Source organism: Marmota flaviventris, chromosome 1 (genome assembly GCF_047511675.1).
Source record: "Marmota flaviventris isolate mMarFla1 chromosome 1, mMarFla1.hap1, whole genome shotgun sequence".
Classification (NCBI taxonomy): Eukaryota; Metazoa; Chordata; class Mammalia; order Rodentia; family Sciuridae; genus Marmota; species Marmota flaviventris.
In genome coordinates, this window is record NC_092498.1 from 22,678,236 (window position 1) to 22,705,388 (window position 27,153).

Here is a 27,153-nt window from a genome sequence, read left to right on the forward strand (position 1 = left end):
CTATATTATAACTGGCAATTAACAATTAACAATTTAAAAAGTACTATTTTTAATAGTAACAGAAAATACAAAATTCTCTGCAAAATATTTGACAATCATGTGCAAGACCAAGAAACTAAAAATTAAGACATTCCTGAGATAAGTTTTAAAAAGAACTAATTAATGAAGAATATGTATCACATTCATAAACACGGTGATAAACTTTGCTAAGATTTCAATTTTTGCCAAATTGATCTCTACATTTATTGCAAGCAAAACAAAACTCTAACAGGCTTTTGTATTTTGGTAGAAAATGACAAGCAGATTCTAAAATTCTTATGAAAATTCAGCCTAGAATAGCCAAAATACATATGAAATAGCAGGAAATAGAATAAAGCTAGAAGACTTTAACTACTTGATTATAAGATTTATGAAGCTATAGTAATCTAGACAGTATAAACTGATGAAACATACTTGATTTCCATATGATTTCTTAAAAATCTTACTGGGTGTCCCATATTCAAAAATTAAGTCAAACTGAATCATATAATTAATTATAAATCTGAAACCATAATACTTCTGGAAGAAAACAAAGGTCTATGTGACCTTGGGTTAGATAAGAATTTCTTAGGTCCAGTATCAAAGGTATGATGCGTAAACAACAAAGTAGATAAATTAAGCTCCACCAAAATTTAAAAATTTCTTTTTTTCAATATTTATTTTTTAGTTATAGGTGGACACAATATCGTTATTTTATTTTTATGTGGTGCTGAGGATAGAACCCCGTGCCTCATACATGGTAGGCGAGCGCTCTACCTCTGAGCCACAACCCCAGCCCCAAAATTTAAACATTTCTGATGTTCAAAAGACACTAAAAAATCAAGCCACAGACTGAGAGAATATATTTTCAAGTCCCATATGTATTTGATAAAGGGCTTGTAGCCAAAAACTATAAAGAATTCTTAATATGCAATCATAGGAAGACAAATAACTGAATAAAAAAAATGGACAAAAGATCTGTGCAGGAAATTCACCAAAGAAGACACCAAGGTAGAAAATTACCAAATGGAAAAATGAGAAACATCACTGTAATTAGGGAAATGCAATTAAAACCACAAGACCCCAATACACGTCTATCATAATGGCTAACACTTGACTGACTTTCTAAATACTGGCAAGGATGTAGAGCAGCTGGAACTCTCATACACTACTGCTACAAATATAAAACAGTACAACATTGAAGAATTGGTAGTTTCTTAAAAACTAAAATGTATACATACCATATGACACAGTCATTCCATTCCTAAGTAACTACCCAGAAAAGCAAAAATATATTTCCACAAAAAGATCTATACACAGGCTGGGATTGTGGCTCAGTGGTAGAGTGCTCGCCTAGCATGCATGAGGCACGGGGTTCAATTCTCAGCACCACATAAAAATAAAATAAAGATATTGTGTCCACCTAAAACTAAAAACTAAATATTTTTCCTTTAAAAAAAGATCTGTATGTAAGTGTTCACAGCAACCTTACTTATAATAGCCCCAAACTGTAACCAACCCAAATGTCTATCAACAAATGAATGCATAAGCCAACTATGGTATATCCACACTGTGGATTATTACTCAGCAATAAAAAGAAAGAAATATTGATGCATACAACAATATAGATGAAATTCAAAATAACTGCAATTGAAAAAGTCAGACAAAAAGAGTGTTATATAATATGATTGATTTATAAAGAAATGAAAACTAATCCACAGTTACTTAAAGCAAATCAGTGGTTGCCAGGGAAGGGAATGGCAGCATTGAGAAAGAGGGCTGAATTACAAAAGGGCATGAGAAAAATTGGAGAGTGGTGACCATTACTATGAGTATGGTTATGGTGTCATGTGTGTGTGTGTGTGTGTGAGTGTGTGTGTATACAGGTATGTCAAAATTTATTAAATTATACAATTTAAATGTGTACAGTTCACAATGTCAATTATATCTCAGTAAAGCTCTGTAAAGTTAAATATAACTTCATCTATTTTTTTTTTAATATAGGCAGTCAAACTCTTCTGTAAGAATTTTAAACAGTAAAAAAAGGAAGGTCTATAGTCTCTAAAAGCAAACTTATCTATTTAAATAAGATAAGCTACACAAAGGGAGTTTGTGTAAAACTTTCCTGTTTCTAGGTGATTATTTATGCCCATCATCAATAAATTCTAGATTGTCAGAAGTAGTAGCAGTCATTGGTTCAAGAGTCTTCTCTATTGAAGTTAAATATAAATACAGGGATATAGGCCAACAGAATAAAAAAATAAATAAGCCAGGAGCTGGAGCTGTGGCTCAGTGGTAGAGTGCTTGTCTGGCATGTGTGAGGCCCTGGGTTCGATTCTCAGCCCACATATAAATAAATAAAAGATCCATTGACAAAAAAATATATATTTAAAAAAAGTAAGCCTGATACTTTAAAAAATATTAACCATACTTGAAGATCACATAAATTAATATACTGAAAGTAGTTTTTTTCCCCTTCTATTGTAAGAAGCTTTACAAAAGATGCTTTTGATTCACTAGACCTTTCTACTTAGTAGGCAAGAACTTCTTGTCCTTCTCTGTTGTTTTTAGAGGAGCATGAGCCAAAAAACTGCACTGTTTACCACCTTATTTGTCCAACAAATCATCGTCAGTGAGGTTAGCAGCAAATTGAACAACCTTGGGAAGAGTGTTTATTAATGAACAGTGTTCGTAGCCGATTGGGGAAAGCCCACTGCAGTATAAAAATATGATTTGGCTCTAAGTTTCAAAACTAGAGTTACTATTAATTTTCCTAAACTTCCTACATTAAGTATCTGTAGTACTCTAAGATGCATATGCTTTTAACAGTTTTTCTTATCTGAGTATCCTATCAAAGAGACACCTTTAAAAGGTTAACTATATTAGCTGGATGTAGTGGTACATGCCTGTAATCCCAGCAACTCATCCCAGAGTCTGAGGTAGGAGGATGGAAAGTTTAAGGCCAGTCTCAACAACTTAGATCATAAGCAACTTAATAATAATAATAATGACTGGGGATGTAGCTCAGTAGTAAAGTGGCCCTGGGTTCAATCTCCAGCACCAAAAAACAAAAAGGGTAACTATCTTTAGTATTATGGTTGCTTTATTTTCCCTTAACAAAATGATAGCAAATGCCTTAATGATAAAGATTTTAAACAAACCAACTGAAAAACATAAATCACCTGCTTCATTCATCCTGAGAGAAAAAAAAATACAGAATTCACTCTTAGAAATATTATATATGCATATATACTTTCACTGGCAGCATTTTAATGGTTTGGTAGAAAATTATTACATATATACTCTTTGCTTACACTACAAAGTATACCCTATTTCAAAAGTACCAATCATTTATTTTTAAACATCAATCAGAATTAATTTAAAAAGGCAATAATAACAATGTGTAAGGCTCCCTGACAAGATTTTATATATAATATTATATTATTATAATGTCTTTTTGTGGGGGGGTGTACCAGGGATTGAACTCAGGGGCACTTGACCACTGAGCCACATCACCAGCCTTATTGTGTATTTTTATTTAGGGACAGGATCTCACTGAGTTGCTTAGTGACTTGCTTTTGCTGAGGCTGCTCCTCCTGCCTCAGCTCCACAGCCACTAGGATATAATATCATATTTAACAAATCAGAGCTGTAAGTAATTCATTCTTTTCATTCTTTAAATTTATAAATTAAAAAGACAGTATTATTCTGATTTCTTTAGTTATAAAATATTCAACATAATATCTGATAAATATGAATACCTAAAAGTGGATAATAACAATAGCAAGAAGACTAAAACATATAAAAATGAAGCAGTAACATCTGTTATTCTTCTTTCTATAAAATGATACACCAAATTCAATTCTATAAGTTTTATACTGAACACAAGCCACCTATTCTGTTCTTTGTCATTATAAAATAGTTTCTGGGTTAAAAAAATAAAAAAAGATGTTCTATCAAGCTTTAAGTATTCAAATGGGTGTCAGTCTCCAAAGCAGTTATTACCTTGGGAGATTATACACATGTTCAAATATTTACATTTCTTTCAAAGCCAGATTAGGCTACATTAAGAAAAATCAGCAATTATTAGCATTCACACCACACAGACACTATTTTTTAGTCATATCCCTTTGCTCATTATATTGTCTACTAATGATATTTTTTTAATATCCAAGCCCCCCAAAATTAATTCTTAATATTTTAACAGTAAATACTGGCTAGAATACTGACAAAAATACTTAAAGGTACAGGCCTAGAGTATTGAAGAAAATTAGCAACAAAAGATGATTTGTAACTTGACTTATTGCTAGTTAAATAAATGATTTTCCATAATGACAGTTTAAATTTAGGTACTTAAATTTATGTATGTTTCTTTCTTTCTTTTCTTTAAGTCTCATTACATTTTGGACTATTGTACATGAAAGAATTCCTTCATTCAAGGAGTTAACAGTCATTATACAGTAAAAAAGCAGGAAAAAATGGGCTGGGGTTGTGGCTCAGTGGCAGAGTGCTTGCCTCGCACATATGAAGCACTGGGTTCGATCCTCAACACCACATAAAAATGAATAAACAAAATAAAATATTGCATCCATCTATAACTAAAAAATAAATTTTTTAAAAAGGCAGGAAAAAAGTATAAGATTAATAAGCATAATGCTATATACTTTTTGAAAAAGTTCCCTATATACTTGAAATGACCCTAAGAAAAATTTCATACCATTTACAGCTTTTTCAATCAGCTCTTCGCAAGCATCAAAATCACCCTTCAACACCAGTTTGTCATGCAGATCTGTTAACATAGGATGTTCCAATGCAATCTTGGTTTTCTTTTGCAGTGATTCAAAAGCCTCTGTATAGTTGTGCTGTCTGAAGTGTTTTAGGCAAAGGCGAATGGCTTCCTGTTCACGGTACTACTAGAACACAAGAGAAAGTATGAAAAGAAGAGATTTGCTTGGTTGTTACTGCAAGAAATAATAAAAAGGGAAAAAAAAAATCTAAACTGAACATTTAATATCTCCCAAGCACTGTACTAATCTTATTCATTAGATACCATTATATTCATCTTTCTAGTAGCGAAACTAATGCTTAGCCCATTGTAATAACTTGCCCAAGGTCACAAAGTATGTTGCTGAAGGAGAGATTAAATCAGATCTAATTCCAGAGTCTGAATTTTTTAAAAAGATGCAAGATATTATGTATTAAAGACCACTTCAAATTATAAAAATTGTAAATCCCATGACATCCACTAACCACAGTACAATGCAGGTCCTGAAAGCACGGACACAATGAAATAATATAAACAAATTATAAGCTTTCTGTTCTCGATTCTTATTGATAAACTACTACTTGAATGACAAGTATTATCAAATGTCGAGGTATTCTAAATTTGTAAATAGGTATGGTATGAAGAGACTAAATTTTATCATTTTCTAAGACTGGGGTACCTGATCATTTAAAGTAGATATTTCAATTAATGAGAACCTAAAAAGTAGGTACTCAATTTATAAAAATTTTCCCCTAACAGGATAAATGCCAAAAATATAAACTCATAAAAAGTTATTTTTTTTTAAATCAACTTCAAGACTATGTCCTGGGATTATGTTAAATTTTCTAAGTATACCATTGTACAATTCAAATAAAACAGAAAACAGAGAACCACAGCATGATAATCAAACAACAATGATTTATTTAAAAAGCATTACCATTTAATAAAGCAAGAGAATAAAATTTGAAGAGTTAAAACACAAATCAGTTTACAATGAGCTGATTTCTTGATTAGTAAGTTATTAAACACTCCTTTCAGACTACAATTGCAAAGATTTAACCTTATCGAATAAACAAAGAATTATTCTGTACTCAATTAATTTTATATTAATAGCCTTTTAATTTTGCCTCTAAAAAAAGATTTACCTTTATCTTGTTTATTTATGGTGCTGAGGATCAATCCCAGTGCCTCACATGTGCGAGGCAATGGCTCTGCCACTGAGCCACAGCCCCGGCCCCAGATTTAGCTTATCTATACAAAAGAATAAAATTATATTAAATAATAACACCTGTTTATTATGTTGACTTTGGGAGTCTCAATCATATTCACATCTTAAATTTTCCATCAGGCTATAAAACTAACCCACTAAAAGCTATGTTGCATGTGTGAGACATTGAGTTTGATCCTCAACACCACATAAAAATAAAGGTATTCAAAAAAAATAAAAGGAAAAAAACCACTATGATCAAAGAGTATCAATGTAGGTTAAAAACAAAATTCACGGGCCAAATGGGTCTAATAAGATAACGGCAGACTGCAGAGCCAGACTATCTGAGTTCATATGTTGCCTTGAGTACTTCACAACTGTGTGGGCCAAGGCAAAATATTTAACCTCTCTGTAGTACAGTTCTTCATCTGTAAAATAATGAGCTTACAACTGTACCTATCTCATAGAATGATAACAATCAAGTTATCAGGATGGCTTAGAGGCTGGCAGACTATAAATACTTAGTAAATGTTCGCTGATTAATCACTATAATTTTTATTATTATCCTCAATATTTTCAATAATTCACAATGAAGATAGAGATTGACATATTTCACCTTCTGTAGAGGTATGGGATTTTAAAATACAGTCCTACCTTGCTATACCAGTTGAGACAGGGTTGTACTACATCAGGATCATCAATACCACTGAGTTCAACATACCAGATGCTGAAGTTAAAGCTGGGCCCCCAGGACAAGAGTGGAACTTTAAGAGGGAAAGAGGAGGAGAAGAAAAAAATTAACATAATTCAAATAAAACTTCAGCAAAACAAAAATCACTATTAAACCTATAACCATTCATTTGACAACAACAAATTACACTGTATTTCTCACTACCATCTATACTTAATTAAAGCAAGTTCATTTGGGGCGCTCTTGATGATGCAGTAAAAATTAATGTTATTAAATCCCTAACATTAAGTAAATTAAGTAATCTTTTTGTTATCCTCTGTGTCAAATTGGGAAATACATATAAAGCATTTTTGAAATATTTATTTTTTAGTTTTAGTTGGATACAATATTGTTAATTAATTAATTTATTTGTATGTGGTGCTGAGGATAGAACCCAGGGCCTTGCCCGTGCCAGGTGATCGCTGTTCTGCTGAGCCACAACCCCAGCCCTATATAAAGCATTTTTGCTGCATATCAAAGCATAATAGTTATCTTTAGAACTTGGTTACTATTTGAGTTGTGAGCTACAATAATCATTGCTTTTTCATGGTATTCTTATTCTTGAAAGAAAAACTGACAGACAACTTATGATTATCTCAATTTGAGTATCTGCTATATTACCTGTCATTTCAAGAAAAAACAACTAATGATATCTGCTGTAGAGGATAAAAATTCAAACTTTCAAGAAAAAATTAGAATTTTGGAAAACAAGTATCTATCACTTTGAGTTTGGACTGCTTCCATAAATTTTTCTGTCTGCAGGTGATATTAATGAACATGATTTTTAAAATACTGTATGAAATGTTACAAAGTTTGAAAGACCAATGAATGGCATTACAAAATCATGAATGGATTAAAAAGTATAGGATAGAGCCAGGAATTTTATTGTAACAAAATAAGTTCACTGACATGGTTTCGGAGTCAATAATGGAACTACCTATAAAAATCTAACACTTGCCAAGTTTTGATGAAATATTAAAATATTACATCCACAGCATCTCACACCAGGCCTGTTGAGTTCCAGGTTCATTGCCTTTTTCAGTACAACAGACTAAATAAGGAGCTAGGACATACTGGTTCAGATATAATGGGAGGCCATTATTTAAAGGAAGCTCTGTGAGTGAAGACAGGGATAGGTAGTAGCAAATAACTATGTGGATATATGAAGGACCCCTGGGACATTTAATATAGCTTTCAGTTTCTATGTGCAACAAATAAAAATTTTAACATGTTTTCTATCAAGAAATATTAAATTACTATCATTGTTTTGTTGTTCATTTTTTAATGTGACACTAACATTTAAACGTATTACCACATCACACAGAAATAACCATCAAGTAGTCTGAATGAAAATAAGATTAAAAACTCAAAGCCCCAATAACATAGTTCTCTATATGTAACCAGACACATAACATTAGTTAGAGATTTTGAGGTCCAAGTTTAATAAATTAAAAGAAAGGAAGAAGAGATTTTTCTATTATATCTATTTAAGTCCCAGCAAAACATTCATTAATTAAAACCTTTTTATTTTAAACACTTGTGCTCTAATGAGATGTCCTCTGTACATGCAAAAGTCTTGAAAAAGGGGTTGGGGTTGTGGCTCAGTGGTAACAGCACTTGCCTAGCACATGTGAGGCACTGGGTTAGATCATCAGCACCACATATAAATAAATAAATTAAGATATTGTGTCCATCTACAACTAAAAAATTAAAATAACTATTTAAAAAGTCCAAAAGACATACTTCTACAAAAAAATTTTTATATACTTTGTAAAGAACATAGGGAGGGAGGTAAATTATCAAGCATCTCGCCATAAAAAAGTCATATTACAGATAAATGAACACATAAATTAATTTTCAACAGATTAAAGGGGTATGGATGAAATGAACAGAATGATGTATGCTCATTTCAAAATTACCAATGATTTTTGGTGGCATTAACTACCTCAATAATGCATATTAGGTACTACACATAATATATAAGAAATCTAAATGTGCATTGACGCTGTAGCCACACATTTTAGGTTCCCTGATAAATCAAGCCTCTGCTCCCACCTTAAATAAAAAGATAAGATGCTCCTAATATACATCTCAAGATGAGGAGTTTCTAGGGTTCAACCACCAGTTTTTCCTGTAGTACAACCTTATACAAAAATGAGCAAGAATCATTTTTGTCGTCCTTTTTCATAAAATGGGATACATATAGCATGTAAGAACAACAGGCTAGGGCTCCTGCTACTCTAGAATTGAAGGAGTCAATATCTCAACACAACGAAACAACTCTGTGACACATTCAATGTATTTTAACAATATTATTTGGGAACTTTTCTAGATGTCTAGCTAGTCATTTTAAGTTTCTAGAAGATCCTAAAATCTAATATTAACCACTTTGAAAGAGTTTATCTATTCTATTGTAGAATCAATGACCAAGCACACAGTACTTAGCATAATAACTGGTACATACTAAGAGTTCAATAAACATTAGCTTTTATCATTATTAGCCATTATTATTATATGAATTTTCTTCCTAATAATATACTTTTAAAATATCACCTTTATATATATTCTCATAATAGGCCACACCTACCCAAGCAAACCTCGAGGATAAACACCCCCACTGCGACTTAGTACCCATCCTAGACTTCCAAACACTTGAGATCCAAAATGTATACTGCATACAGTCAGAGCTAAACCCTCTCTCTGAAGCCCCCACAACTATTTAAACTGAAAATGACTCCTTCAAAGAAATCCATTTGATTCTATCTACACAAAACCAGGACTGACTCCAGAATCCTTCCAATCTCCTTCTTCCTAATTTCCTCATACAGTTGTTATCTTGGGTATGAAAGAGGATGTAAACTCTTCTAGTCATTTGTAACAGATACCCTCATTTCATTACACTTTAGATTTTCTCTTCTCTAATTTAATCTCATGAGGGTTTCCCTTCCAAAACTTCAATTAGAACATTTGGTATATAGAAGAAATCTCACTACAACACATTTTTAAAAGGTTTTTACAAATTAATGCTTTGCTGAAAATTGAACAGAAATTATATTTTACACTACAAGCACTTTTTTAAAAAAAAAATTTACGTTTTTAGTTCTAGTTGGACACAATGTCTTTATTTTTATGTGGTGCTGAGGATCAAACTCAGTGCCTCATGTGTGCTTGACGAACACTCTACAACTGAGCCACAACCCCAGCCCTCCACTATAAGCACTTTTTATTAGGATTTCAGATATTTCTTTGGGCTCAACAAAACAAACAGGCCTACTCTTGATAGAGCAGCAAATGATGATTATAAAGAACACTGTTTGTTCCAAAAGAGAAATTTTCTCCCAAATCAAAATGTGAGATTCTGGCTTTTTATTATTCTTTGTGGGATCAAATTCACTTTAATCCCAATTGTAATATAATATTTTCAAAGGTATGCAAAAAAGATGGAAATTACCCAGTGGCTCAGGAGGCTGAGACAGAAGAATCTCAAGTTCAAAGCCAGCCTCAGCAACTTAACTAGACCCTAAGCAACTCAGTGAAATCCTATACAAATTAAATAAATACAAAATAGGGATGGGGATGTAGCTCAATGGCTGAGTGCCCCTGAGTTCAGTCCCCAGTACCCCACATAAAATAAATAAATAAAGATGGAAATGTTTAAAAGACCCAAGTCCTCAACTTTCCTATGTTCTAAATAATAAATCCTAAAAAAAATAAATAAATAACCTAAAAAATATCATTTTGAGGATACATTACAAATACTTTCTAAATACATATAGGGCGTGAGGTAGTATTTTTCCAAATAGTAGTCTGTAACACATTAGTGAGCCATGGAATTGATTTAATGGGTTTGGCCAGCATTTCACTAAAAACAAAACAAAACCACACACACACAGAAAATAACTATAATACACTGCCTTAAGAGAGTCATCCATATTTGGTTTTAGATAGCTATAGAATAACTCATAAACCTTCCATGAGATGACTAAAGCAATCAAATCACTATACCTCATAAAATTTTCTAAAGAAACTTTCAAATGAGAAAATAATGGAAAAAGTTCAACCTGAAATAACTGTCACTTTAATAACAGACTTACAAAGCAAGGGTCAGCAAACTTTTCCTGTAAAAAGCCAAATAGTAAATTTTTGGATTTTGTTAGCTATGTGATCTTTTTCAACTACTCACATTTGGAGCACAAAAACAGGCAAAGACAATATATGTAAACCAACCAGTGTAGAAATGTCCCCATAAAATTTTATTGAAAAAATAGGGGGCCTAAAGGATTTGATCTATGAGTGGCAATCTATGGACGAATGGCATAAAAAAAAAAGTTTTATTCCAAAATGCTAAATAATACCTATTTTAATGAAGCGACACGGGAACATCTGTTCATCAATTTTATGCTTCAAGGTGAATGTTTCTTTGTTATAATCATTCTTTAAGCCACTATGGAGGAAAAAAAAGGTTATCAAATCTGATTTCATAATTTAGTAAACACATGAAAACTCAGATTAATGCCAAACTCAGATTTTAAGTTTAAACCTATGTTCATAATAAATGACCAACACAATAGTAAGTAGTTGAACATGGGAATATAGGTTAAAACTTGTACATTCAAATCAACTTCAATAAAATTGTATTCTCTAAATTATATATGAAAGCGGTTATATAAGAAATTATATAAGAAAACAGTTCAGTATTAAAGGATATGGCTACAGTGCATGGAAATGTGTGACAGAACCTAAGGTCCTTAATGAATAACTGAATGTAACATAAATTTACAAGCAGGAGAGAAATTTGGAAAAATTAAAGTCAAATTGTCTCTGATAACTTAGCCTGAATATTAGAATATATCAAAGAATTAAATTTCTTAATTCTGAGATGTTAATATTCCTTTTATCATCCAAAAAAATTTCAGAAACAATCCTATTCTGTTGGTTTTTAACAACATCTTTAATCTTAGTAAAAATCAACCCATATTACCTTTCTACTTAAGCAACAAGGATTGATGCAAGTACTTACAGAAAAATCACTTACCTTCAGACTGCCTTATATCCTGAAATACTTTCATGACTCAAATAAAATGCAGCATCAAAGTAACATTTACTTCTATGTACTATGTTAATGAACATACCATATCACAAATATATTCTAAATATATTCATGGGTTTGTTTGTCCTTTCCATTGACTGCCTGATTTTTTATTATCTGGCAGATAATTTAACACTCCAGGTGGTCTGTTTTAAAACTCCAATTTACTGAGGTCTTTCCAGTAGTAGGCACTGCGCTAGGAGTAGCCACATACTTTTTCATTTACAAAAACCTCCTTTTTTAGTTTCTAATTTCCAGTGAAGTCTTAGAATACCATTTCTGGATTAGCACAATGAATATTTTGAATAGGGTCTCTATTTTTATAGCAAAGACGACAGCAAAGGTTTGTTTTTTTTTTCACCCTTCCTTTCCAATCCCTAACTCTCTCTATAGCAATAAAAAGTTTAATATTTCTGAAGTCAGTAACAGTTCAAAAAATATGACTGAAAAAGAAATTAAATTTATTCTTTTGATTCTTGTCATTAATAACAACATTAATAGTACTGGTGGCTAAAAAAAAAAAAAAAAAGCTAACTCAAGCCACAGTATTAAAATAAGAAACAGGAGTAAAATAGGATAAATAATCTTTACTCCCTTAAGGGGTTGAGGGGAACTAAAGTAAGACTGCTGTTTGTTTAGAAGACAACCCTTTCTTCCCCATAACTGTAACTCACCTGGACAATAGCTCTGTCATATTTTCTTCATTCATGCCACCAAAGACTTTAAATTTCTTCAAATTACAGACATGAGTTTTCTCATATTTTCCAAATGTGATATTCTGAACTATAGCAGGTCTTTCAAGCTTCAGAATCAAGTACTAAAAAAAGAAACAATCAAGTCATATTCTCCTCTGTTTAAAACAAATAGACAACTTGAAAAAAATTTTAAAATGTTTTGACTTGACAGAAGAATGAATAAGGCTCATCTTATAATGGTAAGTTTTTTTATTTAAGCTAAAGAATAGTATACAACAGCTTTATAAAGGCTCCCATAACATCACCACTTTTCATTCTAGTAAAGCCCAGAAACTACATTATCCTGCATGCTATAAAAGGAGGAGGAAAATAGAACCAGTGAGAAAACTTCTAATCAAGGGATAGTATGGAATAAAAACTATCAGAAGACTCTGAACAACCAAACAACACAAGATTAGATCGCAAAAATCACAATTACATATTCCCATGGATCATACTTTAATAGATAAATCAATGTAGTTTGGTAATTCCTCAAGAAGTTAAAGAATTAATATATGAACAACTCTAGGTACATACTCAAAGGAAGTGAAGAGGTATTTGAACAAATCTGTATGTGAATGCTCAGAGCAATAGTATTCATAATAGCCCAAAGGTGGAAACAACCCAAATGTATTTGATGGCTCCTGGTGTTTCCTGATTCACAGCAGCTTAACTCCAATTTCTGCTTCCATCTTCACATAGATTTCTTCCTGTGTTTCATTTCTTCTACTTTTCAGTGTCTAAATAAAGACACTCATCATTGGATTTAGGACCTACCCTAATCAAGGATGATCCTGACTGAAGATCCTTATTTAATTACATCTGTTAAACCATTATTCCAAATAAGGTCAAATTCAAGGTTCCACATAGCTCTCCCCCCACCCCCGGAAGTGTATGCAACCATTTTATTCAGCCAGGCAAAAAAGAAACGAAGGCTTATGAAAATATCAGTGTTGTTAGAGCCTATAAGCGAGGCAAAAAACCTTAAGTATTGAGAATGAAGAGGTAAGTAGTCACCAGATCATAAAGTCTATGCTACTAGGTGAAGTTAAAATTATAAATGCAGAGTGATCTACATATCAAAGGAAACAATTAGAAATATGAAGAGAGAACTCACAGAATGGGAGATAATCTTTTCTAGCTACTCTTCGATAGAGGATTAATATTCAGAATATATAAAGAGCTCAAAAATCTTTACACTAAATAATCAAATGACTAAATGAATTAAATAGACAATTCTCAAAAGAAGAAATATGAATGGCCAATAAATACATGAAAAAATGTTCCACATTATTAGCAATTAGGGAAATGCAAATCAAAACTATATTGAGGAGTTACTATGAAGGATCTTCCTAGCAGAGTGGAGATAAAGGTCATGTGCACTGGACAATTTGTTGCCATGGGAGAGCAACAGATAGTTCGTAATGCCAAACCTAAATCACCCTGGCTTCCGTACAGAGAGAAGATCCTCATGTAATTCCCACAGATACCTCAATAGCCTTTAAAAAGTGACTAAAAAAGTACTAAGAAAATGATTATGAAAGTCACAAAATGACAGAAAATATCTGCAGTATATAACTAAAAAAAGGACCTATATCCAGAATAAATGCAAACAACTCCTACAACTCAATACTCAAAAATTAAACAAACCTTTTTTAAATGGGTAAAGAATTCACAAAAAAAGTTTAAAAAAAAAACACCTAATAAGCAAATGGAAAAGTGCTTAATACCATTAGTTACTAGGAATTGTAACTTAAAAACCACTTCACATTAACAATAATCACTAAAATTGAGTGTGAATGGTCAGGTAATTTTGCATAAAATTAATATACTCCTCCCTTATGATGCAGTAATTCTATTTCCAGATATTTACCCCAAATACAGAAAATATGTATTATTTTTAAAACCTCATAAAACAATATTTATTTGAACCTTATTTATAATCACCAAAAACTGAAACACAAATGTCCAAAAAAAAGAAAATGAATGAATAAACAAACTGGGTATCTGCATATAATAGAATATTATTCTGCAATGTAAAGAAATGGAATATTAATGTACATGACAACATGAATAAAAATAAAACACACATTGAGCATTTTTTAAAAAGTCATATAATAGAAGTTTACTGTCTGTCTCTGTCTCTCTCTCTCTCTTTCTGCCTCTCTCTCTCTCTCTGACTCCATTTAAATTAAATTTTGGAATTGGCAAAAACAACCTATGGCAAAAGAAATTTGAACAGTGGGTGCCTCTGGGTAGAGGGTAGAATAGTTAGGGATTCTTTGCTAAAGAGGCAGAAAGGATCTTTCTGAAGTCATGGAAATGTTTAATATCATCACAGGAGTGTGAATTATACAGTGGTAAACATTTTCAAAGTGGATATCACACATACTGAAGGCTCACACATTTTACTGTATAAATTATATCAATGAAAACTGTATTAAACAATTTAAACAATGATCCTTTTGCAAACTTGGACAAAATGCACTTATTAAAAAAAATTTCTATAGCTCAGTTCTATAACATTCTTGTCATGGTTCATCAAACAGAAGGAATAATCTGAGGGCACTGCAAAAGCAAAAGCATACACCAGCCCCTCACACACAATTGTATTAAACAATCACTGAGGTTTCTTTGACCTGCTTAGTAGATTATAAAAAAGCAGGTCAACTTCAATTGCCTTTCTGGCCCCATAAAGAATATTACTTAATATTATAATTCTACTTAAATCTTTAGAAGGAGCATACAATCGCAGTGGAAGAGTTAATGATTTAATCTTTCTTTAAGCAAGTTATCAAGACTTCTGTAACTGCCTATACATCTTAATCAACCCTTAGAGTATTCACCAAAAAAACATAGTTTCTATGGCAGTATCAATAACTTCTATAAAATATATTTGATGAGGGAAAAGGGTAAAATTACTATCTTAAAGTATTTATGGGGTTTTTATTCATGCAACATTATTCTCTACCAGCAAAGATAATCCAGGATTAACATGAAATCTGTCTTTAGTGGGAAGATTGCTCAAAATTAATATTTCGCTATTATATTTTTCATTTCTAGAAGTTTTACTTGTTTCTTTTTCAATATGCTAGATCACATTTTATAGTTTCCAATTCCTTGAAGATATCTTCTCTTTCTTTTTAAAATTGAAGTAGTTTTTTAATTCTAGCATCTTTTTGTATTTTTAATTCTAGTATCTATTTTTTTTTTTTTTTTAAGTTTTCGGCTAGTTCTTCAAGTGTCTTATTCCTGGATATATTAGGTTAACTTTGAGTGTGTACCCTTCACTTTTCTTCTATAATAATCTGTAGAGACTTCCTGAGGTTTAAGCAAGAAGGTAGCCACCTCCCAAGAGAATTTGTATTTGCTTCTGCTGAGAATCTTAAGAGCACTATTCATCCACAATCATACCGTAAGATTTCATGGATAGCGAAGTCCTGAGACTTTGAGCACCAAATGTGAACAAAGAAAAACATATAGCTATAACCCCTTAGGGATGGTTTCTCTTTCATTTTCTCCTTTTATTAAATACCAGTGCAACTCTCCCAGAGGTGGGGACTTCCACTGTTTTATCCTTATCCTGAAAATGAATCACTTTGAGGTCCTAGTTTTCACAAACTTTATGTATATATGTGTATGTTTTTTTTTTCCAATCCAACTCTTCTAGTAGTTTTCAGAGCAAGATTCAGAAGTACTATAGCTCATAACCACTTATCATGCAAGATTCCTTACTACCTATAGATACCAAAATTATATCCATTTTATCCAACCTGGATATTTTTCATAATAGGAAAAATAAGAATGATTTCCTTATATTTTTCTGGTAAGAATGCTATCGTTTGATATTGGCCACATGGAACCCCAGCTACACTGGGTTCTTAAATTACAATTAAGAAAATGGATTCCATATATTTCCAAAATAAACCCGTCGTAATTACAAAAGCTTTAGACTACTTCTCTAGGACTTATGCATTAGATATTAACTGATTCAGTATTTTCTTGCTTCATCAAAAGAAAAGATAATATTTAATTCACTGTTGAACTTCCAATGCTTAGTTAGCACCTCATGGATACTTACTAAAGTTTTAAATGAATAAACAAAAAACAAGTAAAAAAAAAATCAAATTCTACTGTCCTTAAAATATAGTTCAAAGAGGAATTTCATAGTAAGGAGTTATCACAGTTTCAATTAAAACAGAAAAAATTTTAAATTTTAAATTTTTAAAAAAAATTTAAATAAAAATAATTCATTAATAAGCAAAACTAAACAAGAGAAAAACACATGAAAACTTGGATATTCAAATTCAAATTAAAAAGTAAATCAAGAAAAACATGATTAAAAATGCAAAACCATTAACATATACAAACAGGCTTGAACAGGAAAAAGCAAAAAAAAAAAAAAAAATTTAAACTACAGTGAGTCATAATGTAAGATCCACTAGACTGAAAAAATCTAAATCAGTCATAGAAGTGAAGAGGAGAACGTAATGCAACAGCAACTTTCATATACTCCTAGTCAGAGTATAAATTATACAGCAACTTTGCAAATGGCTTTGCTTTAGCCAATGAAGTTGGATATATACATACCTACTGTGTTAGTCAGCATTTTGTTGCTGTGACCAAAATATCTGAAGTAAACAAGGGAGGAAAGATTTATTTTGGCTCCTGGTTTCAGTCCATGGTCAGATGACTCCATTGCTCTGGACCAGGGGGAAGGGCTTGATGGAAAAACACTGCTCACTTCATGGCAGCCAGGAAGCAGCAGGGGTTTGGAGGAGGCAAGGAGGAAAGGGCGAAGGACAAAATGTAACCCCCAAGGACATGTCCCAAGTGCATAACCAACCATGTCCCATCTACCTAAAGTTTCCATCACCTCCCAGTAGTCCATTCAAACTATTAATTCATCAGATAGATTAATCTACTGATGAGATTATAGCTCTCCTGATCTCATTACTTCCTAAAAGACCTACCTCTGAATGCAGCTTCAGTGGACATCAAGTCTTCAACACATGAGGCTTTTGGCGATACTCCCAATCTAAACCATAATATCTACCCTATAATTCAGTAATTCTACTCCAAGATATATACTTTAAAGAAAACTCCAATAGCAAAATATTATTAAAAACCCAATGCCTCTCAACAGCATATTTATATACTGGAATACTATATAGAAGAGAAAATGAACAAACTACCATTACACACAACAACTTAATGTGTTGGCTTAACATCATATTAATAAGCAAAAGAAAATCAAGCTACTGGGGATGGGATTGTGGCTCAGTGGTAGAATGTTTGCCTAGCAAGTATGACTCACTGTACTGGGCTCGATCCTCAGCACCACATTAAATAAATAAATAATAAAGATAATGTGTCCATCTACAACTAAAAAAAAATATTTTAAAAAAATAAAAAAGAAAATCAAGCTACAAAAGACTTATAAATGACTCAATCAATTTATATTTATATAAAATCAAAGCCAGAAAAACTTAATCAAAGGGTATTTATAATACACATATATAATACTCTAAGAAAATGCTTAACAAAATACGCAGTAGTTACTGAGGACTGATTTAAGAGAGGGCTCACATACAGACTTCAAAGGCTATGGTCATTTTCCATTTCTAAAAATGGTTGATGAATTATCAAGTAGCTTTATGATTCTTTACCCTGAACATATAAATTTTGAATGTATAGTCTTTGGACACATACTATATAATAAACTTGTAAATACCAAGTGATCCAAACAAGTGTACAAACAGAAAAAGGAAAATAAGCATAGAGATTAGGTTTCCATGAATTGCATTAGAATAGAAAAATAAAGGTCAGGGGTTGTAGCTCAGTGGTAGAGCACTTGCCGCGCACATGTGAGACCCTGGGTTCAATCCCCAGCCCCACATAAAAATAAACAAATAAAAACGATATAGTGTCCACTTACAACTAAAAAAAATTTAAAAAGAAAAAGAAAGTTTTATTTATGTGTCTATTCTACCTATTACAACATTAATTTCCTTAAGGATATATATATGGATTTAATTATAAGCATACTGAGTACATAATAAGCATTAATGCTTTTATAAATTCAGATACCATCATGACAGGTATGGTGGTGCATGCCTGTAATCCCAGCAGCTCAGGAAGGAGAGGCAGGAGGATCTTGAGTTCAAAGGTCAGCCTCAGCAAAAGCCAGGCACTAAGCAACTGGTAAGACCCTATCTCTAAATAAAATACAAAATAGAGCTGGGGATGTAGCTCCAGGGTCTGAGTGCCCCTGAGTTCAATCCCCAATATCCCCCCAATTAATTAATTAATTAAGTAATTCAGATACCACTTATCAGGTAAAAGGAATTAGTCTAATTCCATCCTAATGTCACCTAAGTACATTATTTCAGTAAAATAACAAACTATATTAAGTTCATTTTTCCTCAAAGGCAAAGCTCAATTTACTAACATTTCCTTAAATATTTACAGAATGACCTGAGCACAATGAAACAGAGGTCAAGGTCACAACCTCTGCTCAGAATGGAACAGTAACGGGCACCCTAACCAGTTCTTGGTTAACAATTTCCTTGGTTTTAACAATTTGGTTTTGCATCATTAGTAATATAGAAAATTATAAATTAGAATTTAAATCTTCCACTAGATAGAACAAAACATATATTTCATCAAATCCCAAACTGTACTTATCTATAAAATCAAAATTCTTTCAAAATTCAAACAAAAAAAATAAGTTTATATCCCAATTCCAAAGACAGAATAAACTATTAATGGATTCCAGATAACTGATATATCAACTGAATAAGTTCCTATCTGAATTCTGACTCTTAAATAGTATTAAGGGTTATGTGTATTATTACCTGAGGAGGATAGTTGCTCTCTGAAGACCATCTTGAAGACTGGTCATTTGGTTTATCCACTAAAATATTCCTGAAATTAAAAAAAAGAAAATTATAGCACTTAATTAAAATAATATGTGAACATGAAAGAACACAAAGAAAAATAATCTTGGGACTGGGGTTGTGGCTCAGTGGTAACGTGCTTGCCTAGCATGCGTGAGGCACTGGGTTCCATCCTCAGCACCACATACAAATAAATAAAAAATAAATAAAATGTCCATCAACAACTAAAAAATATTTAAAAAAAAGAAAAATAATCTTCGAAATGCTGAAATTATCCTAATTACATGTTTGAAATTTGAATAAGAATAGCATATGAAAGAGAATAAGCACAGAAAGCATCTAGTATATATAAGATTTTAAAATACAATAAAAGTCATAGTTCAAACAATTGAGAAAGCAAAACTTTCTATACGGCAACTTCTGTTAAAAAAAGTTCTACTTTATACTAAATGACAAAATAGTCTTTCAAAGATATTTAAGAATTTAAGGTAAAAACAAAGTAATTAAAAATAAACATCATATATACATATTGTATATTTTTAATTATTACATTGCAGGTAGTTATAGTGTTATATCATATAAACACTACAGGTTGAGCATCCCTAATCCAAACATCCAGAATGTCAAAATCTTAAACTTTTTGACCGCTGACATTAAACCACATATGAAAAATTCTACACCTGACCTCACATGAAGTTGTAGTCAACACACAGGCACACTAAAAATATTGCATAAAATTACCTTCACACTATGTTGTATATAGTCTATGTGAGACATGTTTAGACTTGGATCCCATCCCTAAGATATCTCATTATGCATTTGGAAATATTCCAAAATTCAACATATTTATAGTCCCATGCATTTTGAATAAGGAATACTCAACTTGTACATGCACCACATACTGTTTATAATAATACAATTGTGTAATACTATACAACATTGTGTGTGTGTACATAAAATCAATTTTTGAATCAAGAATATTTTTTGGGGGTGGGGTTCTACTGGGGATTGAACCCAGGAGCATTTTACCACTGTACTACACCCCCAGAAAACCCCCTCCTTTTTTTTTTCTTGAGACGGGGCCTTACTAAATTGCTGAGGTTAGCCTGGAACTTGCAATGCTCCTGTCTCAGCCTCCCAATTTGCTGGGAGTACAGGCATGCCACTGTTCCTAGCAAGGATTTTTTAATCACAGCATCAAAAGCAGAGAAATGGGTGGGCAAAAAAATACTGAAATAAGTAGAAGATAGTACTTCTACTGGAAACCAAACTATACATTAACAGCATACTTTAATTGGTAGAATCATTTTCCTCAGGGATATGGATCAATTCTGAAATACTTCATATGTATCCTGGGGTTGAAATAATATGTAAATGTTTATGTATTCAAAAGTGAGCCAGGTTTCTCACTTTTGGAGTGGGAGAGATAAACACGGATATTTTGCTTAACAGAGATATATTAAGAGAGATACAAATACCAAAATAATTACAGATGTATGTATACACAAGTAGTCTTTTCATCTCTATCCACTGAGGAGGGACTAGAAACAGCAACACATCAGAGTCAAAAGCACACCCAGCACCCAGATCTTGATTTCTGCATACCATTCTCCAATAAAAGAAAATGGGAATTCTTGGAGAAAAGGCTGATTGTAGGTCAGGAAAAGGGAACAGAAAATGAGCCTGGAGCTCCTTATACCAAAAGGAGAAAAATGCTCAAAAAAAATTTTTTAAAGGATGGATCATGTCAAAAGAACACAGAGAAGGCAAATGAAAGAATAAATGGCCAAAGCTAAAAAAAATACTGGCAACAAAATAAAGAATGCAGCAATGGAGAACAACCCAAAATAGAAAACAAACATCCAACAGTCTTAATTGATATTAACCAGCCCCGTCTAACAAGGAAAATAAAAAATCAGACAAACCCAAATTGAGAAACATTTAACAAAATACATTACTCCTCCAAGCTCTCAATATAATAACCAACAAGGAAAGACTAAGAAACAGATGAGAAAAGAGTAAGGAAACTTGACAACTAAATGAAATGGGGTATTTTTGGATGGGATCCTAGGTCAGAAAGAGGACATTACAGGTAAAAATGGTGAAATCCAAAGAAAAGTTTGTTAATAATAATGTACCAATGTTGGTATCTTAGGTGTGACATATGTGCCATGAAAGCAATAGGGAAAACAGTAAGGGCATCTATGAATCTATAATTATTCTGAAATGAAAATAATACTTAAAAAATGTTAGATGTATACTTGGCAAAGAGAAAGAACTTAATAAATGAGTGAATAAATTATGTATTTATTTACACCATCATAAATAATAGATTTATGATTACAAATAGGTGAATAAAATTTTTTAAAAAGCCAACTATAAAGAAAAGAACTGCTTTTATGCACACAAAGAAATAAAAAAGATTTTGGATTATAATAACAGTTGTTGGTCAGAGCTGGTAAAATGGTACTCTCATGTTTTGCTGGTTAAGAATGAAACCTATAGAACTTTTCAGGAGAGAATTTTATTTTATATATATATATATATATATATATATATATATATATATATATCTCAAATGTTCATTTCCTTAAAATAAAAATGATGGTGATACTAACCTTGACAATGTGTTCTGTTTGTCAGTTTTGTAAGTGCTTTCCATGTACATACTATTACCTTTAAAGTATCAATTAAGAAACTGAGACAGAAATAAATTAATTTGTCTAACTATATACACATAAGGAAGGATTTGAACCCAAGCAGTCTGAAAATAAAATCTATGCTCTTAATCACCATATTATACAGAATTATTCCACTTCTTGGAACTTAATTTTAAAAATTCTATAAGGTGTAAACCATCCATATTCATCATAGCACAATTATAACAGCAAATTATAAACAGCCTAATTGTTTAACAATGAGGATTAGTTAAAATATGATGTACCTATGTTACAGAACACAAAGAAATCATGTATTCCACAGCCTAACTTTAATGTCATGGAAAAATGTTCACTACATAGAAAAGAAAAAGTAGTATAAATGTGAGGAATCAAGAATTATATGCAATAATAATATTCATACATGGAAAAAAGACAACCAACATTTACTGAGTTGTTAATATAGCTCTCAAGCATATGATAAGATCATAAGTGAGTTTTTCCTTTGTGCTTTGTTGTATCTTTTCAAATTTTATAAAATTAACATCTTTCTTTTATTATTAGAAAAAAGATTGGGTTTTTTTTCAAGAATGAATTATAAAACAGAATGAAGATATGCGACCATGTATGAAAACATTTCACTACAGTTAAAAGCTAAAGCTAAAAAGCTAGGATTCAATTGCATTTTGTTGCATAAAGATTTCCACTTTTCCCAGCACCATTTGTTGAAGAGGCTATCTTTTCTCCAATGTGTTTTTGGTGCCTTTGTCTAATATAAGACAATTGTAATTTAGTGGGTTAGTCTCTGTGTCCTCTTTTCTGAACCATTGGTCTACCAGTCTATTTTGGTGCCAATACCATGCTGTTTTTGTTACTACTGCTTTGTAGTAGTGTGATGCCACCTACTTCACTCTTGTTGCTAAGGACTGCTTTAGCTATTCTGGGTCTCTTATTTTTCCAGATGAATTTCATGACTGCTTTTTCTATTTCTATGAGGAATGCCACTGGGATTTTGATTGGAATTGCATTAAATCTGTATAGTGCTTTTGGCAGAATGGTCATTTTGATAATTCTGTCTATCCAAGAGCAAGGTAAATCTTTCTATCTTCTAAGGTCTTCTTTGATTTCTTTCTTTAGGATTCTGTAGTTTTTATTGTATAGGTCTTTCACCTCTTTTATTAAGTTGATTCCCAAGTATTTTATTTTTATTTGAGGCTATTGTAAATGGAGTAGTTTTCCTCATTTCCCTTTCAGAGGATTTGTCACTGATATACAGAAATGCCTTTGATTTATGGGTGTTGATTTTATATACTGTTACTTTGCTGAATTCATTTACTAGTTCGAGAAGTTTTCTGGTGGAACTTTTTGGGTCTTCTAGGTATAGAATCATATTGTCAGCAAATAGTGCTAATTTGAGTTCTTCTTTTCCTATCCATACTCTTTGATTTCTTTCACCTTCTAATTGCTCTGGTCAGTGTTTCAAGAACTGTGATAAATAGAAGTGGTGAAAGAGGACATCCCTGTCTTGTTCCAGTTTTTAGAGGGAATGCCTTCAATTTTTCTCCATTTAGAATGATGTTGGCCTGGGATTAGCATAGATGGCCTTTATAATGTTAGATACATTCCTGTTATCCCTAACTTTTCTAGTGTTTTGAACATGAAGGGGTGCTGTATTTTGTCAAATGCTTTTTCTGCATCTATTGAGATGACCATGATTCTTATCTTTAAGTCTATTGATGTGATAAATTACATTTATTGATTTCCATATGTTGAAATTAAACCCTCTCACAATGAACAAAACTCAACTCAAAATGGATCAAGAACCTAGGAATTAAACCAGAAACCCTGTGTCTAATAGAAGAAAAAGTAGGCCTTAATCTCCATCATGCCAGATTAGGTCCCAACTTCCTTAATAAGACTCCCACAGCACAAGAATTTAAATCAAGATCAATAAATGGCATTGATTCAAACTAAAAAGTTTCTTCTCAGCAAAAGAAACAATCGGTGAGGTGAACAGAGAGCCTACATCTTGGGAGCGAATTTTTACCCCTCACACATCAGATAGAGCACTAATCTCTAGGATTTATAAAGAACTAAAAAAGCTAAACACCAAAATAACAAATCAATAAATCAAGAAAAAAAAACAATCAATAAATAAGCCAAGGACCTGAACAGACACTTCTCAGAAGATTATATACTATCAATAAATATATGAAAAATGTTCATCATCTCTAGAAATTAAGAAACGCAAATCAAAACTACTCTAAGATTTCATCTCACTCCAGTCAGTATTAAGAATACAGGCAACAATAAGTGTTGGTGAAGATGTGGGGCAAAAAGCATACTCTTACATTGCTGGTGAAACTGCAAATTAGTGCAGCCGATATGGAAAGCAGTGTGGAGATTCCTTGGAAAACTGGGAATGGAACCACCATTTGACCAGCTATCACTCTCCTTGGTCTATACTCAAAGGACTTAAAAACAGCATACTAGGTAGACACAGCCACATCAATGTTTATAGCAGCACATTCACAATAGCTAAATTGTGGAACCAACCTAGATGCCTTTCAGTAGATGAATGGATTTTTAAAATGTTGTGTGTTTGTGTGTGTGTGTATACACACACACATACCAAAAAAATGGAATATTTCTCAGCAATAAAAAGAGAATAAAATCATGGCATTTGCAGGTAAAGGGATGGAGTTGAAGAATATAATGCTAAGTGAAATTAGCCAATCCCCAAAAACCAAATGTCAAATGTTTTCTCTGATATAAGGAGGCTGATTCATAGACGGGTAGGGACGGGGGCATGGGAGGAATAGGTGTACTCTAGATAGGGCAAAGGGGTGGGAGGGAAAGGGAGGGGGCATGGGGTTAGAAATGATGGTGGAATGAGATGGACATCATTATCCAAAGTACATGTATAAAGACACAAATGGTGTAAATAAACGTTTTATACAACCAGAGATATGAAAAGAGGGAGATCAGATGATATGTGAGATAATTCCTTCATAGTTCTTAGTAAGGAATGTTTTTGAAGGTGATAAAAGAAAAAAGAGATGTAAGAATACCACTCAAAAGTTTAAAATTAAACAAAAACATACTATCCACCTAATACTGAGATAGAAAAGTCAACAAAAACACATTTTTGGAAAATTTATGAAATAAAGACTAAATAAAGATAAAAACATTAAAATCACAACTTTTAAAATAAAATGAAAAAATTAACATCATGCATCAATATAGGCATACATTTAAATATCCTTTATATTAGGTGAATAAATAGACAAATTCCTATCTATCTATCTATCTATCTATCTTGGAACTGGGGGGTTAAACCCAAGGGAATTTAACCACAGAGCCATACCCTCAGGCCTTCTTTTTAATTTTTTTGAGACAGGATCTCACTAAGTTGCTGAGGATGGCTTTGAAATGCAATCCTCCCCCTGCAGCCTCCTGAGCTGCTAGAATCATAGGAGAGTACCACCAAGCAAACCCAGCATTACTATCTATTTAAAGGCCCACATAACAAAGGGACTCATGGCAAATAAAAAAACATATAAGGCAGAGACAAACTTTGTTAAAATTAGCAAAAAATACAAATATAAAGACTGACAAAAATAGAAAATTAGTATTTTTAAGCACCTGGAAAATTAAACAAAACACAAATATCTATATAATTCAAGGTAGTGGTTAAAAAGATGGTGGTATTATGAAGAAAAATAAAGGGAGAAATAAAATGATGTAAGGGAGCTAGCCATGTCATCATTTAAAAAATTAGCAGATGATCACTGGATGCAAAGTTATGGGGGGCAAACAGTTAGAATATGTTTTGGTCTTGTGAAAATTATGACGTGCCTATTAGCCCACTGGAGACATGGTAGTTAGATGTCAGAGGGTAAAATTCCAAGAAAATAATGGGGCAGAATAAAATATGCATCTTTAGAGATCTAAGTATATCAGTGTTATTTAAAACAATGACTGAGTGAGATGACTTGTGGAATGAAATACTGCTAGAGAAAAGAAAATCAAAGACTTATTTAAGTTCTAGAGGTCCAGAAGAAAAGAATCAAGCAAAGGTGACTGAATAGAGCCAAAAATAAAGAAAATGAAAACCCAGAAATTATAGATGATAAATGAAGAAAGCATTTTTTTAAGAAGAAAGAAGTAAAAAACTATGCAAAGTGTTTCTAAACAGAAAGGGACTGTAGTATTCATCTTCATGTGCCTAAATGTTACAACATACAAGGTACTTACTAAATACTTGATAAAAATATATGAGTAGATAGCACTTAAAATAAATTACAGTGGATCCATCACAACATGAAACAGAACAGAAATTGAGTGAGGTTAGCCTAATAGGGTTTGGAAAGATGGAAGCTGAAATATATTTCTTCTGATCTCCAGTCCCAACACTAAAGACAACTACTGAATACCTCTATTGAGCCCAGTCTATGATAGAGGCCAAAATAAAAATTAAGAATCCTGACAAATCTTGGTCCTAGGAGAAGAACCATGAGATCCAAGGATACCTCTGTCCCCAAGAGAAAGTCATCAACATGAGCTTTGCTAGTCTTCCTATCCCATAAAGAGCTTCAAGAGAGCTAAGCTGGTACTCTTGGTTCTCTTCACCTCTGAAGACAACAAGAACTTGCCCTCTCATCTGAAAAGAGTCTCCATGAACCACAGATAATAAACAACTCAAGAAATGGCCTACAAGACTGCCAGATCTGGGAGTTATGGAAAGTTTTCTTTACCTAAGGAGTTCATGCAACAGAAAGTTAGCATCAAAAAAATAAACATACAAAAGAACCAAGAAAATTTATAAAAAATAGTGAGAGAAAAATCAAATCACCAGCTTTTAAAATACTTAAAAAAAAAAGAATTTAAAAGATTTAAACCACTTTAACTCTTCTAAAATTAAAAAGTAAAAGGAACTGGTATAGAAACAAACAGCTCAAAGAAACAGGAAATTAAGTCCAGGATGGATGGTAATTTAATATTTGATAAGCATTTTAATTCAGCAGTAAATGTAGTTGGCTTACTAAAGGATC

General features: G+C 32.2%; 1 protein-coding gene across 2 annotated transcripts in view; it reads right to left on the reverse strand.

Annotated features, from left to right (window-relative positions):
• The window catches only part of Mkln1 (muskelin 1), a 327,824-nt gene that overhangs the window by 106,829 nt on the left and 193,842 nt on the right, over positions 1-27,153 (reverse strand). For both annotated transcript variants that reach the window (XM_071611871.1, XM_027950127.3), the window contains 5 exons: positions 19,401-19,470; positions 12,484-12,626; positions 11,076-11,164; positions 6,645-6,754; positions 4,736-4,928 (listed from right to left, as the gene is read on the reverse strand). In XM_071611871.1, coding sequence (XP_071467972.1) covers positions 4,736-4,928; positions 6,645-6,754; positions 11,076-11,164; positions 12,484-12,626; positions 19,401-19,470 — 605 coding nt within the window. The remainder of the gene's footprint in view (positions 1-4,735; positions 4,929-6,644; positions 6,755-11,075; positions 11,165-12,483; positions 12,627-19,400; positions 19,471-27,153) is intronic.